Source organism: Bos grunniens, chromosome 6 (assembly GCF_055505025.1).
Source record: "Bos grunniens cultivar Pamir isolate PY7600 chromosome 6, Bosgru_T2T1.0, whole genome shotgun sequence".
Taxonomy (NCBI): Eukaryota; Metazoa; Chordata; class Mammalia; order Artiodactyla; family Bovidae; genus Bos; species Bos grunniens.
Window position 1 is genome coordinate 46,712,566 of NC_141170.1, and position 18,288 is coordinate 46,730,853.

Consider the following 18,288-nt stretch of genomic DNA (forward strand, 5'->3'; position numbering starts at 1 on the left):
CGTGTCTCTTACATTTCCTGCACTGGCAGGTGGGTTCTTTACCACTAGCGCCACCTGGGAAGCCCAATAAGTGCTTGGCTGTGTGCAAATACTTTACATGTTGTCTCATTAATCTTTATAGTGGTCTTTCTTTACAGATAGGAAACTGAGACCCAGACAGGTTAAAAACTTGTTGTTGCTGCTGCTGCTGCTGCTAAGTCGCTTCGGTTGTGTCCAACTCTGTGCGACTCCATAGACAGCAGCCCACCAGGCTCTGCCGTCTCTGGGATTCTCCAGGCAAGAACACTGGAGTGGGTTGCCATTTTCTTCTCCAATGCAGGAAAGTGAAAAGGGAAAGTGAACTCGCGCAGTCGTGTCCGACTCTTAACGATCCCATGGACTGCAGCCTAGCAGGCTCCTCTGTCCATGGGATTTTCCAGGCAAGAGTACTGGAGTGGGTTGCCATTGCCTTCTCTGAAAAACTTGTTGAGGTACACACAACTTATACTTGCAGGAACTGGTCTTTCTGACTTGAAAGCTTGGGCTCTTACTACACACAGCTTCCTCCAGGGTACACAGGTGAGAAGCTTAGTCTAGTGGCCAAATGGAGGAAAATGGGTTATTACAATACTGTATGCTAAGGGCTGTAGTGGGGTTATGGTAAGGTGTTATGAGGGCCAGTGGGACTACTTGAAGGAAGTCATCAAATCAGAGGCCTGATGGGACAGTAGGAGCTAGCCAGGGATGAAAGAGCAAAAGAGCATTTCAGGTGGAGTGGGCCAAAAGACATTCTCGTACCTGGGGGAAGTCAGAGTAACTGAGCAAGGGCCATGCTGGAGATAGAGAGATGGACTTGGTGAAGAGAAGAGAGGCTAGAGGAAAGTGTGGGGGGCAAGTGAAAGAGCCTTGGAAGTCTATGGAGGGAAGTTAGGTGTTTATCTTCAGGCCAGTAGGGAACATTTAAGGGTTTTTAGCAAAGGTGAGACATAGATAAAAATTTGCATTTTATAAAGACCATTCTGGTAGCTGCAGGAAGAACGGATGTGAGAGGAACTGAAAACGGGGAGAAGTCGAGAATGATTTTCAGAACTTTTCCTTGGACAAGTGGACAGAGTGGTGCCATTCACTGAGTCAAGAATCAGCCTCAGGATAAAAGTCTGTTGCAGTATCTAGGGATGTGATCTGATTCATTAGATCTGATTTTGCACAAAAATTCAGTGAATGTTTAGAACTAACTTGACAGACTTATGTCCATAACCATGATTTACATCAGGTTCAGAATCAGTTTAAATCTTAAGAGATGTGGGTATCTTTGTAGTTATCTCCATATACTCTCACATTTTAAAAAAATCTTGATTGTGTTTACTGCTTTTTAAAAATTAAGTTGAATTATACAAGCAACAATGGCTTTCATAGATTTACTGTTATAGGTGAGTTTCCATCTAAAAAGGGAACACCAACATGAGATTTTAAAAATATGCATTTATGGCACCCCACTCCAGTACTCTTGCCTGGAAAATCCCATGGACGGAGGAGCCTGGTGCGCTGCAGTCCATGGGGTCGTGAAGAGTCGGACACAACTGAGTGACTTCACTTTCACTTTTCACTTCCATGCATTGGAGAAGGAAATGGCAACCCACTCCAGTGTTCTTGCCTGGAGAATCCCAGGGACGGGGGAGCCTGGTGGGCTGCCGTCTATGGGGTCGCACAGAGTCAGACACTACTGAAGTGACTTAGTAGTAGTAGTATTGTTAAATTTGAAATTTTTCTAGGTACTGTACTAAAAATGTACAAAATTGAAGGAGTAGTGGAATTACACAATACAACTTTTAGAAACTGGTGTGATGGCATGGTAAAGAAAATGTTACACAATGTAATATACTTGCTTATTGATTCCTTCCTCTAATATTTATGATCTTTAGAAAATGTAACTGTTGGTTGTTCTTGGCATTGTGTAGAACATACAGTATTAAAAAATAATAAAATGACAGAGCTGGAGAGAAATTTAGATAATTCAGTTCTCTCATTTTAGGATAATGGACCTCAGAAAGTCCCTACAGCTGAGGGGTCTGAGGACACGAATGTCCACTCCTTTGGTTAGTGATACAAAAATCACTGTGTCCTTTGATATTCAAACTATTATAGCAAAGGAAACTGACAACTTGAATCTTCATGCTCTTTCGTTGCAATGGAACGTGGGGAAAAATACAGTTTTGTGGAGAGGATTTGTATTGTCTCTTGAATACATCATTAAATCTTAACATCTATTTTTAGGTGCAATAAAAGTTCTCCACAACTGCTTTGGGAAAACAATAATATGAATCTTCATATTAAAGGTGCCAATAGCATATATATATGTAGGATATTGGCTTGTAAAATATGAAATGGAAACCAAATAATAAAGGCTAAAGTGTGCCAATGAGATTGTTACTATTAAACCTTTGTGGGGCTTAGAATGTTTGCAAAATATTTGTCATTTGCATAACCAGTTTCCATACTTTCTAATAATGAAATGTCTTCTTGGAAGTTGATAAAAAATATAAAGCAGTTTTAACAGCTACGTAAGAGCTACATATTTCATATACACTTAACAACACTGTATATTCTAAACAGTCTATACTACTATTATGGCAAAAGAAGAGAATAAAAATTCATGTTTCCCTCAGTGACTAAGCGAAGTAGATAAAAAAGTTTATTTAAATAAACTTTTAACTGATAAAATATTGTTTCTAACGTGTTCAGTGACTGGTCTCAAACAACATAAAACTCTTCATTATTAGAAATTACAAAGCACTGTAGACATTCTTTAATAAATGCAATGTAATATTTAGTGTATACCCAAGTAAGACGGTAGGTGTTGCAAGAGGGCATCAGAGGGCAAACACACTGAAACCATACTTGCAGAAAACTAGTCAATCTAATCACACTAGGACCACAGCCTTGTCTAACTCAATGAAACTAAGCCATGCCCGTGGGGCAGCCCAAGACGGGCAGGTCATGGTGGAGAGATCTGACAGAATGTGGTCCACTGGAGAAGGGAATGGCAAACCACTTCAGTGTCTTGTCTTGAGAACCCCATGAACAGTATGAAAAGGCAAAATGATAGGATACTGAAAGAGAAACTCCCCAGGTCAGTAGGTGCCCAATATGCTACTGGAGATCAGTGGAGAAATAACTCCAGACAGAATGAAGGGATGGAGCCAAAGCAAAAAGAATACCCAGCTGTGGATGTGACCAGTGATAGAAGCAAGGTCCGATGCTATAAAGAGCAATATTGCATAGGAACCAGGAATGTCAGGTCCATGAATCAAGGCAAATTGGAAGTGGTCAAACAAGAGATGGCAAGAGTGAATGTTGACATTCTAGGAATCAGCAAACTGAAATGGACTGGAATGGGTGAATTTAACTCAGATGACCATTATATCTACTACTGCGGGCAGGAACTCCTCAGAAGAAATGGAGTGGCCATCATGGTCAACAAAAGAGTCCGAAATGCAGTACTTGGATGCAATCTCAAAAACGACAGAATGATCTCTGTTCGTTTCCAAGGCAAACCATTCAATACCACAGTAATCCAAGTCTATGCCCCAACCAGTAACGCTGAAGAAGCTGAAGTTGAACGGTTCTATGAAGACCTACAAGACCTTTTAGAACTAACACCCCCAAAAGTTGTCCTTTTCATTATAGGGGACTGGAATGCAAAAGTAGGAAGTCACGAAATACCTGGAGTAACAGGCAAATTTCGCCTTGGAATACGGAATGAAGCAGGGCAAAGACTAATAGAGTTTTGTCAAGAAAATGCACTGGTCATAACAAACACCCTCTTCCAACAACACAAGAGAAGACTCTATACATGGACATCACCAGATGGTCAACACCGAAATCAGATTGATTATATTCTTTGCAGCCAAGGATGGAGAAGCTCTATACAGTCAGCAAAAACAAGACCAGGAGCTGACTGTGGCTCAGACCACGAACTCCTTATTGCCAAATTCAGGCTTAAATTGAAGAAAGTAGGGAAAACCACTAGACCATTCAGGTATGACCTAAATCAAATCCCTTATGATTATACAGTGGAAGTGAGAAATAGATTTAAGGGCCTAGATCTGATAGATAGACTGCCTGATGAGCTGTGGAATGAGGTTCGTGATATCGTACAGGAGATAGTGATCAAGACCATCCCCATGGAAAAGAAATGCAAAAAAGCAAGATGGCTGTCTGGGGGGGCCTTACAAATAGCTGTGAAAAGAAGAGAAGTGAAAAGCAAAGGAGAAAAGGAAAGATATAAACATCTGAATGCAGAGTTCCAAAGAAGAGCAAGAAGAGATAAGAAAGCCTTCTTCAGTGATCAATGCAAAGAAATTGAGGAAAACAACAGAATGGGAAAGACTACAGATCTCTTCAAGAAAATCAGAGATACCAAAGGAACATTTCATGCAAAGATGGGCTCGATAAAGGATAGAAATGGTATGGACCTAACAGAAGCAGAAGATATTAAGAAGAGATGGCAAGAATACACAGAAGAACTGTACAAAAAAGATCTTCACGACCCAGATAATCACGATGGTGTGATCACTGACCTAGAGCCAGACATCCTGGAATGTGAAGTCAAGTGGGCCTTAGGAAGCATCACTATGAACAAAGCTAGTGGAGGTGATAGAATTCCAGTTGAGCTATTCCAAATCCTGAAAGATGATGCTGTGAAAGTGCTGCACTCAATATGCCAGCAAATGTGGAAAACTCAGCAGTGGCCACAGGACTGGAAAAGGTCAGTTTCCATTCCAATCCCAAAGAAAGGCAATGCCAGAGAATGCTCAAACTACCGCACAATTGCACTCATCTCACATGCTAGTAAAGTAATGCTCAAAATTCTCCAAGCCAGGCTTCAGCAATATGTGAACCGTGAACTTCCTGATGTTCAAGCTGGTTTTAGAAAAGGCAGAGGAACCAGAGATCAAATTGCTAACATCCACTGGATCATGAAAAAAGCAAGAGAGTTCCAGAAAAACATCTATTTCTGCTTTATTGACTATGCCAAAGCCTTTGACTGTGTGGATCACAATAAACTGTGGAAAATTCTTCAAGAGATGGGAATACCAGGCCACCTGACCTGCCTCTTGAGAAATCTGTATGCAGGTCAGGAAGCAACAGTTAGAACTGGACATGAACAACAGACTGGTTCCAAATAGGAAAAGGAGTACCTCAAGGCTGTATATTGTCACCATGCTTTTTTAACTTATATTCAGAATATATTATGAGAAACGCTGGACTGGAAGAAACACAAGCTGGAATCAAGATTGCCGGGAGAAATATGAATAACCTCAGATATGCAGATGACACCACCCTTATGGCAGAAAGTGAAGAGGAACTAAAAAGCCTCTTGATAAAAGTGAAAGAGGAGAGTGAAAAAGTTGGCTTAAAGCTCAACATTCAGAAAATGAAGATCATGGCATCCAGTCCCATCACTTCATGGGAAGTAGATGCGGAAACAGTGGAAACAGTGTCAGACTTTATTTTGGGGGGCTCCCAAATCACTGCAGATGGTGACTGCAGCCATGAAATTAAAAGACGCTTACTCCTTGGAAGGAAAGTTATGACCAACCTAGATAGCATATTCAAAAGCAGAGACATTACTTTGCCAACAAAGGTCCGTCTAGTCTAGGCTATGTTTTTTCCTGTGGTCACGTATGGATGTGAGAGTTGGACTGTGAAGAAGGCTGAGCATTGAAGAATTGATGCTTTTGAACTGTGGTGTTGGAGAAGACTCTTGAGAGTCCCTTGGACTGCAAGGAGATCCAACCAGTCCATTCTGAAGGAGATCAGTCCTAAGTGTTCTTTGGAAGGACTGATGCTAAAGCTGAAACTCCAGTACTTTGGCCACCTCGTGTGAAGAGTGGACTCATTGGAAAAGACCCTGATGCTGGGAGGGATTGGGGGCAGGAGGAGAAGGGGACGACAGAGGATGAGATGGCTGGATGGCATCACTTAGTTGATGGACGTGAGTCTGAGTGAACTCCGGGAGTTGGTGATGGACAGGGGAGGCCTGGCATGCTGCAGCTCATGGGGTGGCAAAGAGTCGGACAAGACTGAGCAACTGATCTTATCTGATGCATCATATATGATATAGGCTAGAGTCTGTGTATGAGAAAATAGAAAATATATATTTTGGTTTCTGTCCCAGGTTCTCGGCACAGTGCTCCCCAAACCCAAGTGAATTCGTAAGGGACAAGAGCACTAAGAAGCATCTTTTAATCTATTGAATCAGTGGGCTCCCAGACGGCTCCTGGATGAGGGCTGGTCACCAGAAAGAATCACATCATACTTAGAAGCTTGAAATTTTCAAGCCGGCTCCCTACTTCTCCAGAGAGGAGAGAGGGGATGAAAATGTGCCCACTTGAGGAAGCTTCCATAACTCCAATAGCAGCATTTGGAGAGCTTCCAGATGAATGAATACATTCACCTATGGAAGGGTAAAGCCTTCCCTGGTGGTTCAGACAGTAAAGACTCCACCTGCAAGGCAGGAGACCTGGGATGGATCCCTGAGGAGAGCATGGCAGCCCACTCCAGTATTCTTGCCTGGACAATCTCCATGGACAGAGGAGCCTGGCGGGCTACAGTGCACGGGGTCGCCAAGTGTTGGAAGCGACCTGGCGACTGAACAAAAACAAGAGGAGGAAACCCGACCGAGAGGCGGGGCCAAAGGCGAGCCCGCCCCCGCGGCCTGTTTAGAGGGAGCTGAGCGCGCCGGTTGCGGGGAAGGTGAGTCTGAAGGCTTCCGTGGCCATGGCCGGGATTCCGAGCCCCTCGGATTCGTCCCGGCCGCGCCCGGCTGGGGCCAGGGGAAGGCTCCCGCGGGCGGCCAACATCCTGGAGCATGTCTACGGACTGACCGGTGCATGAAAAGGTAACAGCCGCCCAGGTGCCTGCAGCGGCCAGGGCCGCCTCTCCCACGGGGTTTTCCCCTGGTGTGCTGGTTCCGAAAAGGCGCCGGACCGGAGGCGAGCCAGCCGTCTCAGCGAGGCCAGTCCCCTTCTCGAGTTCGCTGGCAATCCCTTCTCTCTCCTGGGAACCCTGTCTAGTCGCCGCTGACCCATCCCAGTTTCTTTAGTCAGATAGGAAAAAGATGTTAGTTTGGTTTCCAAAATTAGGAGAAACAAAGCTAGAGTCTAATATTTCTATGTTTGCCTCTGGAGAACGCAAGAATTGGTCCCTGGGATTTAAATGATGCTCCAAGTATGGTGTGTGGTTGTGGGAACTCTCTGCTGCTTGAGGAAGACTGGTTTCATAGTTGGGCCCACATAGTGTAGGTGAGAGAGGAGGGTTTGTGTTTGTTTGGTTTTGCTGACACTAGGTGAAAACCATCTATTGAGGACCTCCCAGAGAAATAAAAATCAGCTGATGTTGAGGTTGCACCTTTCCCCTTCTTTGAAGAGAAAGAGGAAAGTTATTCTTGCTTGATTTTGAACTTGGAGAAAATGTCAGATAAAATGGATGTGTTTAGGCATCACCTAGAAGTGAAATCTTTAGATTGCCCTTAAGTAATGCTTGGGCAAAAATCTCACTCCTGGGTGTGCAGCTGTGTAGGGCACTGGCTTGCACCTGGGCATTGAGAGGCCTGGTGTGGCCACCTCTGAAGAGACAACAGCAGCAAAAACAGTGTGATATTTATTGAGCATATGCTATGTGCGATTCTAAATGAATTGCATATACTATTTAATACCGAGTGCTCTTTTGAGAGCTTTAATGTATTATTATTTAGTTTTGATGAGTATATGAAGTAGCTGCTGTTGTTATAGTCCCATTTTACAGATGAGGAAATGAAAACAAGAGTTTTTCAAGTGGGTAAACGCCCCAGTTCTCCAGCTGCTACGAGTATAGGCTCCTAACAGCTCACAGTTGCACCGCCTTTCAAGAATTGCCTTCACTGATGGAGGCTGCCTTGCCAGGAAGTGCCCCAGTGGTTACACCCCAAGACTTTTGGTGCTACTCTGTAGCTAAGGATTGCTAGGAGGGCACCTGCCTGCTCCAGGGGGAACCGCTTTGCAGTGCATTCATGGTCTACAGCTGCCGATGGGATCAGGCTGGGGTGGGCTACAGCTGGGCCCACATCTTTGCTTCCTGCCTTTTGCTGTCCTGGTTGCCCCATTTCCTTATAATTTTCACCTGAGAACCTCCCATCATTGCATACAAGAGTCTTTGTCTCAGGGTGTGCTTCTGTGTCTCAACCTGAGACAACTGCTCTGCTCTGCAGTAGGCATACCTTGGGTTTGGTTGCAGACCACTGCAATAAATCAAATATCACAATAAACTGATTCACATGAATTTTTTTTGTTTTCCTGTTCATAAGAAGTTATGTTTACACTATACTGTAGTCTGTTAAGTGTGCAGAAGCAGTATGTCCAAAATAATGTACATGCCTTAATTAAAAAGTACTTTAATGCTAAAAATTGCTGACCATTATCTGAGCCTTCAGCAAGTCATAATCTTTTTGCTGATAGACTTACTCAGTGCAGGGTTGCTACAGCCTTCAATTTGTTTGGAAAAAAAAAAAAAAAGCAAACCAACAGTATCTGTGATGTACAATAAAATGAAGTATGCCTGTACTGGGTTGTGAAGTTTTAAGAGTTTTATTCTTAATTTCCTAGCGGGAATTCTATAGAAATACAGTCCATCAGTTTTAAGCATGTCTCTATCAGATGACTTTCTCTTTTGGCTAATATATAAAGAGATATATAAAGGAAGTTATGCTGCTAAAATGTTATTTTATATGCATAAAGGAAATAACAATATGGCTTCTTTTAGATGCTGTTTGGCCAGGAAAACACTATTCCTACCAGGGATGGAGGTGGCCAGAGTAGGTGATAGATGAGTATTCATTGATTTCTTGATTGATGAACCTGATTATGAGAAGGAAATATGTTAATACTGTTTTTAACAGCTTTATAGGGGTATAATTGACATGGTAAAAGTGTATATTTTGATAAGTTGCTTTATGCATATGCCCACAAACCCTCACCACAATCAAAATAATGAAAATGTACATCACTCTTCAAAGTTTCTTCAGCTCTTTCTGGTTCCAGGCAACCACTGCTTTTGTTTTAGTAACATAAGGCTGAAGAAAACCTCAGAGGTCATGAGCTTCAATTGCTCAGTAGTTGGGCATGCCTGAGCACAGGCATGCAGGGATTTCCACTGGGTAAGACCATGAGGGCAGTTGACGTAACCAGGGCCAGCCAGTCTGCCATCTGCATGTAATAAAGAAGATGGGTACAAAGCTGGACACTGATGACAACTTTGGCATCAAGGCAAAGATTCTGTGTGTGTGGCAAATTTTGATGAGTTTCAGGTAAACTTTGGGATAGCCCTGGGTTTTGTTACAATTAAAGGAGGCCCTGTGAGGGAGTGATGCCATCCTCGAAACGCACAGCCTAAATAAAAACATACAAATAAACATTTCCACCCAAACTCAGACCTCCCAGTCTGGTACTGGAAACGGAATCTCCTGGGGGGTAGGGCAACTGATTTCTGCCCTTCACGTTCATGCCCTCTTGGTTCTCTTACTGGCTGCTGCTGGATACAGAGGACATACTTTCCCATTTTAACCCTTTGGCTCAAGTGTGCTACCTCGTGGTCCAGCTCAGACATGTTTAGAATGTTCTGAGGCACTGCTGAAAGCTCTGGCAAAAGCAGCAGAGATAACACAGTGAGAGCAGTAGTTCTAGATAATCTGGCATTTAAAACCTAGTTTTCTATCTTTGCTTTATGAGCCTTTCTTCCATGCCTGGAAATCCCCTTTTTTGATTCCTTTAAGTTCAAGCCAAACCCAGTTCACCGCTAACTCCTTCCGCCTCTCATTTCTTTGCTCCTTGCTGGAAGATTCTTAGAGCACAGCAACTGATGGTTAGCTTCATAATCTAGCCCTTGATCTTAGCAATCTAGATCTCAATGATCTAGATCATTGCTGTCCAATAGAAATACGATGCAAGCCACAGATATGAGTCACACATTTAATTTTAAATTGCCAGTGACCTCATTTTAAAAAAGGAGAGAGGGAAACAAACAAGTGAAATTATTTTGTAGTAATATATTTTCAACTCAGTGTCTCCAAAATCTCATTTCAGTAGGTAATCTATATAAAAATGACAGTGACATATTTTACATTGTTTTATACTAAATCTTTGAAATCCAGTGAGTACTTATAGCTCATCTCCATTTGTATAAACTGTATGTACTTACTGAACAGTGCAAGTCTAGCTATAGCATCATGGCCTGGATCCACAATTAGCTGAATATTCTTTGGAAAAGAGGCATAGAATATGCGCTTTCTTTTGGACACGCTGAGTGTGGGGTATAAGCTTTTGGAAATGCAATTCTAGAATAGCAAGACAGCACCTTTCAACTTCATTTGTCAGAGCAACATGTACCACCTCCATAGTAAGTTCCCAATTTCATCCTGTCTTTTGAATCCACACCTTAGAATTTTCCTCTCATCTTAACTTGCACTAAAGTATGTTCTACTCCAGTCAGTTCATCTCTACATTATTCTCCATCAAGTAAGTACTTATTATATACCCTTTTCTATTTACTTATACCCACGGATAAAGGAACCTGGCAGGCTACAGGCCAGGAGGTCGCAAAGACTCAGACACAACTTAGCAACTCAACAACAATTAACTTATTTTGTCTCTCCTTCAGGTACCTTGAAAAGAGTTGAGCAGAAGAATGGGCACTATTTTACTTGAACATAAAAAACCATTCAGCCAATGAACTGAGCATGAGTTATTCAGCATGAGCAATTATTCTAAACATGGTTAGTATTTCTTAACTTCATGCTAATTAATAGCTATCTAGTTTTAAGAATGGGCTGCCCTGGTGGCTTATTGGTAAAGAATCCATCTGCCAGTGTAAGAGATGTGGGTTCAATCCCTGGGTCAGGAAGCTTCCTTGGAGAAGGAAATGGCAACTCACTCCAGTATTCTTGCCTGGGAAATCCCATGGACAGAGGGGCCTGGTGTGTTACAGTCCAGGGTCACAAAGAGTCAGACATGACTTAGTGACTAAACAACAAGTTTTAAGAATAGCAAAACCTGTAATATCTCAATTTTTTTTTTCTAATTGTAAAAGTGATGAATGATAATGACATCATTCTGGTTAAAAAAATATTTTTAAGGGTGATAATAAGCAATGTCTCAAAGATACAAAAGAAATGGACACTTTTATCCATTGATGGTGGTAATGTAAATTTCTACAGGGATTTTGGAGGACAGTTTGGCAATATGCTTTACAATTCAAAATGTGCATACCTTTGTCTCTGCCATTCCAATTTTTGAAATTTATGCCACAGGAATAATTGGATAAGTGTACAGATTTGTGTGTGGAGTAATGTTGATCTTATTATTGTTTGTATTTTTTTAAAAAGGAAACAACTTCCTTTTCAACAACAGCTATTTATTGGACATTATAGTAGGTGTGTGTGCTCAGTCACTTCACTTGTGTCTGACTCTGCAGCCCCATGGACTGTAGCCCACCTCCTCTGTCCATGGGATTCTCCAGATAAGCATACTGGAGTGGGTTGCCATTCCCTTCTCCAGGGGATCATCTTAGAAGATCGCCTTCAGTCAATAACACTATTTTGAAACTGAATTCTGTAGATAAAAAGGAAACAACTACTTGTGTGTAGTTTCAGAGTCTGGTACATGTGACCACTATTCAACTGAGTTGACATGAGAGTAAGCTACACTCATGGGGTCCCTCATACTCATAACAAGAAATACCACTTCATCATACAAACAACTCTCAATTTGCTTTAATGGTCCTGTTGTCTTAGTTATAATCAAATTTGTCTATCAATATAACATGACCAGTGAATCCCACACTTAGTGCTTCAGTAGTTTTAAGTAAATCTGTTCTTTATTTCAGTAAAATGTCTGTGCAGAGTTAGAAGTCAGTATTACATAAATGTAACACTCTGTTACCCAGGCTATAAATCCTTTCCAAATTTTTAGAAGAAATTATGTTCATGGTGACAGATCAATGTAAGTACACTTTGTTTTACAGAGCAAAGATTTGGAAAAGCTGAAAACATTGTCCATTCGATCTAAGCAGAGAAGCCCAGAAAATCTCAGAGAGGTAAAGAGATAAAAAAAGGTTTTTTCTGATATATGATTATGCCAGTGTTTTTAATAACACTTTTCTTCTATCATTTTAAGCAAATATAAGTTAACACTATAAAAGAACCAGGCCAAATTGTTTTTCTTATTTTTCTACTTTCCTAATCCTTATGTTAATTTTGGAGTTTTAGAAAACAAAATGGGATTAAGTAAAGTTGGCTGTAATATTCATATTTTATTTTGGTCTTGTGAAATAATCTTTAATTTATTTCATATATTAAAGAAATATTAATCATTGAGTTACTATTATGTGTTATGTTTGAGGTCTGTGTTTGAGATACTTGATTTTGAATATAAATAAATTTATTTAAACATATTAAAATGCTTTCTGTAATGTTAATTTACTAATATTTGAACAAACTTCAAAGCAATCCATTATATACTCATGAATTTCTGTCCATAAGAATTTAGGTGGACCTTCTCTACTTCTCTTAAGAATTTAATATACTTTTTGAGGTATAAGTAAATTGGATTTACATTTGTTGTTTTTAAGCCTCTAAAACATTTTATAAACATTTTATAAACCTCTAACATTTTATAAACCTGCTATAAAGTAAAGAGAAGTATTAATTTTTAGGCATTTTAAGATATAAAGCAGTTCAGAGTATCCTAAAAAATAAAGTGCTGTATTACAAATACTCATTATCTTTGGCATCAGACATTTCTGACAGTGCTTTCTGTGCTTATGCCATTGCCTTGAATCCACCTATACCATTTTAGTCTGGGAGGATTCAACACTACTCCGTGTCATAGCCATGTAAGTTCCTATAACTACAAGCTGAAATTCTTGTTACAGACAGTCCTTAAGAGTGAATTTACAACTTGGAAGAAGTAGTATAAATAAACATGATTTAAGTTAAATTTATCTTTCTCATAGAATCTAAATTTAAATACAGAATTGTGTTCCTGAAGGTGTAAAAGTAGATATTTACTCATTCTTCATGACTCATGTGAGATTTTAGTTTGGAAAACTTGGACATTCATACTGTGTGGGTGAAAAGTAATAACTGGATGCTGATGACTTGTTTTTATTTTGGGTTTCAGTTACCTGAGATTTAGACCCATTTATTTGAATTACGTTATTGCTGAGTATTGGAGAAGGCAATGGCACCCCACTCCAGTGCTCTTGCTTGGAAAATCCCATGGACGGAGGAGCCTGGTGGGCTGTAGTCCATGGGGTCGTGAAGAGTCGGACACGACTAAGCGACTTCACTTTCACTTTTCACTTTCATGCATTGGAGAAGGAAATGGCAACCCACTCCAGTGTTCTTGCCTGGAGAATCCCAGGGATGGGGGAGCCTGATGGGCTGCCGTCTATGGGGTCGCACAGAGTCAGACACAACTGAAGCGACTTAGCAACAGCAGCAGCAGCATTGCTGAGTATACCCCCTGTGTTTTGCTGGAGCTAAATTTTTTTTTAACTTTTTATGTTGATAATTTTAGGCTTACAGAAGAATTGTAGAGATGGTACACATGGTTCCAATAATACTCTCTATGCAGTCTCCCCATATGTTAACATCTCATATAGCCATGGAACAGTGAACAAAACTAAGAATTAAGATTAGTTTAACAAATATTGTAAACTAAACTATAGACTATTTAGATTTCCCCAGTATTTCCACTGTCCTTTTTCTGTTCCTGGATTCAAGTCAGGAGACAGTGGCGCTTTTAGTTTTCATGTCTCCTCCTCGTTGTTCAGTTGCAACTCTTAGCATCCCCACGGACTGCAGCATGCCAGGGTTCTCTGTCCTTCACCATCTCCCAGAGTTTGCTCAGACTTATGTCCAATGAGTCTGTGATGCCATCCAAACATCTCATCCTCTGTCACTCCCTTCTCCACCTGCTTTCAATCTTTCCCGATATCAGGGTCTTCTCCAGTGAGTCAGCTCTTTGCCTCAGGTGGCCAAAGTATTGGAGCTTCAGCATCAGTCCTTTCAATGAATATGCAGGACTGATTTCTTTTAGAATTGACTGGTTTGATCTCCTTGCTATCCAAAGGACTCTAAAGAGTATTCTTCAGCACTGTAATTCAAAAGCATCAATTCTTCAGCACTCAGCCTTCTTCATAGTCCAGCTCTCATATCTGTACATGACTACTGGAAAAACCACAGCTTTGACTAGATGGACGTTTGTTGGCAAAGTGATATCTCTGCTTTTTAATACACACTCTAGATTTGTCATAGCTTTCCTTCCAAGGAGTAAGCGTCTTTTAATATCATGGCTGCAGTCACTGTCCACAGTGATTCTGGAGCCCGAGAAAATAATGTCTGTCGTTGTTTCTACTTTTTTCCCATCTATTTGCCATGAAGTGATGGGACCGGATACCATGATCCTCAGCTTTTTCATTCTCCTCTTTCACCTTCATCAAGAGACTCTTTAGTTCCTCTTTGCTTTCTGCCATTAGGGTGGTGTCATCTGTATATCTGAGGTTATTGATATTTCTCCCGGCAATCTTGATTCCATCTTATGAGTCATACGGCCTGGCATTTTGCATGATGTACTCTGCATATGTTAAATAAACAAGATGACAATATACAGATTTGACATACTCCTTTCCCAGTTTTGAACCATCAAAGGAAAGAATGAACAAAATAAAAAAGTAACCAGTAGAATGAGAGATAATTTTTGCAAACCATTTATGTGATAAGAGCTTATTATCCAAAATGTGTAAGAAGCTGTCGCAATTCATAGCAAAAAAGCAAATAACCAGATTAAAAGATGGACAAAAGAACTAGATATATATTTTTCCAAAGAAGATGTACAAGTGGCCAACAGCTATATGAAAAGATGCTTAAGGTCACTAATTGTCAGGAAAATGCAAGCTAAACCACAATATCACCTCATACCTGTTAGGATGGCTGTTACCAAAAAATCAAAAGACAGCAAGTATTGACAAAGACATGGGAAAATTGGAATCCTTGTAAATAATTGTTTTTGAGAACGAAAAATGGTGTAATCACTATGGAAAACAGTATGGAGGTTTCTCAAAAAATTAAAAATAGAACTACTGTATGATCCAACAGTCCCACGTCTGGTATTTTTCCAGAAGAATTGAAATCAGAATCTTGAAAAGATACTAGCAACTCTATGTTCACTGAAGAATTACTTATTTAAAATAGCCAAGATGTGGAAATATCTAAATGTCCATCAACATATGAATGGATAAAGAAGTAGTATATCTTTACAATGGAATGTTATTTAGCCTTCAAAAGGAATGACAGTTCTTATACACATAAGAGTATGGACGAACCTTGAGGACATTATGCTAAGTGAAATAAACAGTCACAGAACAACAAATAATACTTGATGCTACTAATATGAGGTATCTAACATAGTAAAACTCATAGAAGCAGAGAGTAGAGGGACTTCCCTGGCTGTCCAGTGGTTAAGACTCAGAGCTTCCAATGCAAGCATTTGATCCCTGGTCAGGGAACCCAAGATCCCACATGCTGCATGGCACTGGCCAAAAAAAAAAAAACAAAAGAAACCACACACCAAAACAAGCAAACCAAAACCAGAGAGAGGGCCCAAGGTGCTCTCCCGCCCTCCGGGAGGCTCGCCTGGCTGCTGTGAGAAGGACGCTCTGTAGACTGGAGCCAGCCGGTTCCCTCTCCGCACTTTGCGACTGCCATGGCGAACATAACCTCAGGAGTGCATGTTGCCGATGAAGTATGCTGCATTTTTTATGACAGGAAAGTTCACAAGTGCTTGCCACCAGAAGAAATCAAGAAAAGAAAGAAGGCTGTCAACTTCTGTCTCAGTGTAGACAAAAAGTGCATCATCGTGGAGGAAGGCAAGGAGATCTTGGTGGGAGATGTTGGTGTCACCAAGAGCGATCCTTTCAAGCATTTTGTGGGGATGCTTCCTGAAAAAGATTGTTGATATGCTCTGTATGATACAGGCTTTGAAACAAAGGAATCCAGAAAAGAGGAGTTGATAGTTCTGTGGGTACCAGAACTATCTCCTCTGAAGAGTAAAATGATCTATGGGAGCTCTAAGGATGCCATCAGAAAGAAGTTCCAAGGCATAAAACAAATGTCAAGCAAATAGGCCAGAAGACCTCAATCGAGCTTGTATTGCTAAAAAGCTAGGTGGATCCCTAATTGTAGCTTTTGAAGGATGTCCTGTGTAGACCATCATCTGGTGCCACAAATCAAAAGCTTCCATGTTTAATGTTATCCTCTTGCTATATATAAGTAAAGCAGAAAGAATATAGGGACTCGCTGAAGGGGAGCTGTCTTGTCATTTGTAGGGGTGAACTATTCTGTGAACATGTGCAAATGGCCCTAAATAAATCTAAACTCTAAAATTTTATTGGTGTGAAATTAAATTGGGGATGCGTTGGCTTGTTATAAAGATTTTTGTTAAAGCTCATGATTTTTAATAGTGCAGTTCACAAACCAGTAGAAGGCCGCAAGAAGACAATCACATCTTTGTTAACCTCAGCAGTTACTTTGTTTCTTTTTTGCTTAGAGAATTGGTCATAATCTGGTTGTAATTTTGGCCCAAATTTATTTATTTCATTGAGCTAAACTGCATAATGGAAAATAATTCTCCTCACAACATATTACAGCACTAAAATGCTAACCTAGTAATTCACTGGACGTGTGCTGGAGACTGCCTTGAAATGGTGTAGGCTTAAAACCAGCACTGACCTTGCAGAGCTGCTCCCACACCTGGGGCCGCTCACTCCCAGGTCTGGTCAGGAGGCTGCTCTGAGAGTGACCTTGCACCCTAGAAATCAGGAGAATGTGCACCGTCTTGTAATAGTGAATCATAAAGCAGATCCGAGCCCCAGTGCAACCCACTTTGTTAAGGAAAACAGTGAGGGTGGTATATTGACAGACTGTGACTCCATGCTGTCTTTAATTAATTGTGTCTCCTTCAGAACTTTGTTGCTTCTGGTACTATAAAGTATGGAAGAACATTACGTTTACTCTAGGGCCTGGGAGAACTTCTTACTCTCCTAGAGTAGCTTGCAACTGTAATTCCGGGAGCAGTTATGATTGACGACTCTCACGGGAAGCCACGCTGAGGACACCTGGAAGTAACTGTCCTTCACATCATAGGCATAACACTGAACAACCTAGAGATGCACAAGCAGTGGAATTTAGAAGTAGCAGTACTGACTTTATGTAATAAAGGAAGCATTTTTAACTTCAAAAAACAAAAAAAACCCAGAGAGAGTAGAACAGGGCTTTCCAGGGACTGTAGTGAGGGGATAGTGAAGAGTTATTACTTAGTAGTTACAGAGTAGTTACAGAGTTTGTATGTGGGAGGATGGAAAAGATTTGGAAACAGTGGTGATGGTTGCCACCAACTGTACACTTAAAAATGGTTAAAATGACATTAGAAGTTTAGAAGATATGGTCATGATACATAGAAGTTGATACTTAGGCTTTACACACCCTATAATTTCAAAATTTTTAATCAAGTCGACTTTGCAGAAAACTTACATAGCAGGTCAGAAAATGAGGTTTTTTAGTTAAGTGATTTTATAAATAGTAAGTTGTACATCGTAAACAGCAAATTTCAAACAAATATTAACACAAAACTATATTCATCTGACTTCCCTGGTGGCTCAGACGGTAAAGCGTCTGTCTACAATGCGGGAGACCAGGGTTCAATCCCTGGGTTGGGAAGATCCCCTGGAGAAGGAAATAGCAATCCACTCCAGGACTATTGCCTGGAAAATCCCGTGGACAGAGGAGCCTGATAGGCTACAGTCTGTGGGGTCGCAAAGAGTGGGACATGACTGAGCAACTTCACTATCTATCACTATACTCATCTAGGAATTAAATGGAATTTTAATTATTTAGTAATGGAAAGAGAAATTCAAGGATCATCCTTATAAATATTCTTCAACAGGTGAATGGATAAACAAACTGATATACCCATACAATGAAATACACCTGAATAATAAAAAGGGGCAAACTGTTGATTCATACAAGACAGGTGTGCGTATGTAGTCGATTGTTCAGTTGTGTCCAGCTCTTTGGGACTCCACGGACTATAGCCTGCCAGGCACCTCTTGTCCATGGGATTTCCCAGGCAAAAATACTAGAGTGGGTCGCCGTTTCCTCTTCCAGGGATTGAACCAGCATCTCTTGAGTCTCCCACATTGGCAGGCAGATTCTTT

The 18,288-nt window shown here is 40.8% G+C and overlaps 1 protein-coding gene and 1 pseudogene across 15 annotated transcripts in view; both read left to right on the forward strand.

Moving 5' to 3' along the window:
• Positions 1 to 6,602: 6,602 nt before the first annotated feature.
• LOC147370652 (uncharacterized) overlaps positions 6,603 to 18,288 on the forward strand; it is a 32,239-nt gene continuing 20,553 nt past the window's right edge. For 5 of the 14 annotated variants that reach the window (XR_015165400.1, XR_015165402.1, XR_015165401.1 and 2 more), the window contains exons 1-3: positions 6,692 to 6,883; positions 10,675 to 10,789; positions 12,037 to 12,108. Coding sequence is in view for 5 of the 14 variants with exons in the window: in XM_086405693.1 (XP_086261819.1) it covers positions 10,787 to 10,789; positions 12,037 to 12,108 (75 nt within the window). In the remaining 9 variants the exon portion in view is untranslated. Of the gene's footprint in view, positions 6,884 to 8,821; positions 8,843 to 10,672; positions 10,790 to 12,036; positions 12,109 to 18,288 lie in introns of those variants that run through there. The other 9 variants (XR_015165404.1, XR_015165407.1, XM_086405694.1 and 6 more) reach the window with 5 other exon arrangements.
• On the forward strand, positions 14,836 to 16,384 carry LOC147370653 (destrin pseudogene; annotated as a pseudogene). Its single transcript, XR_015165409.1, has one exon. The product of XR_015165409.1 is annotated as a destrin pseudogene (transcript).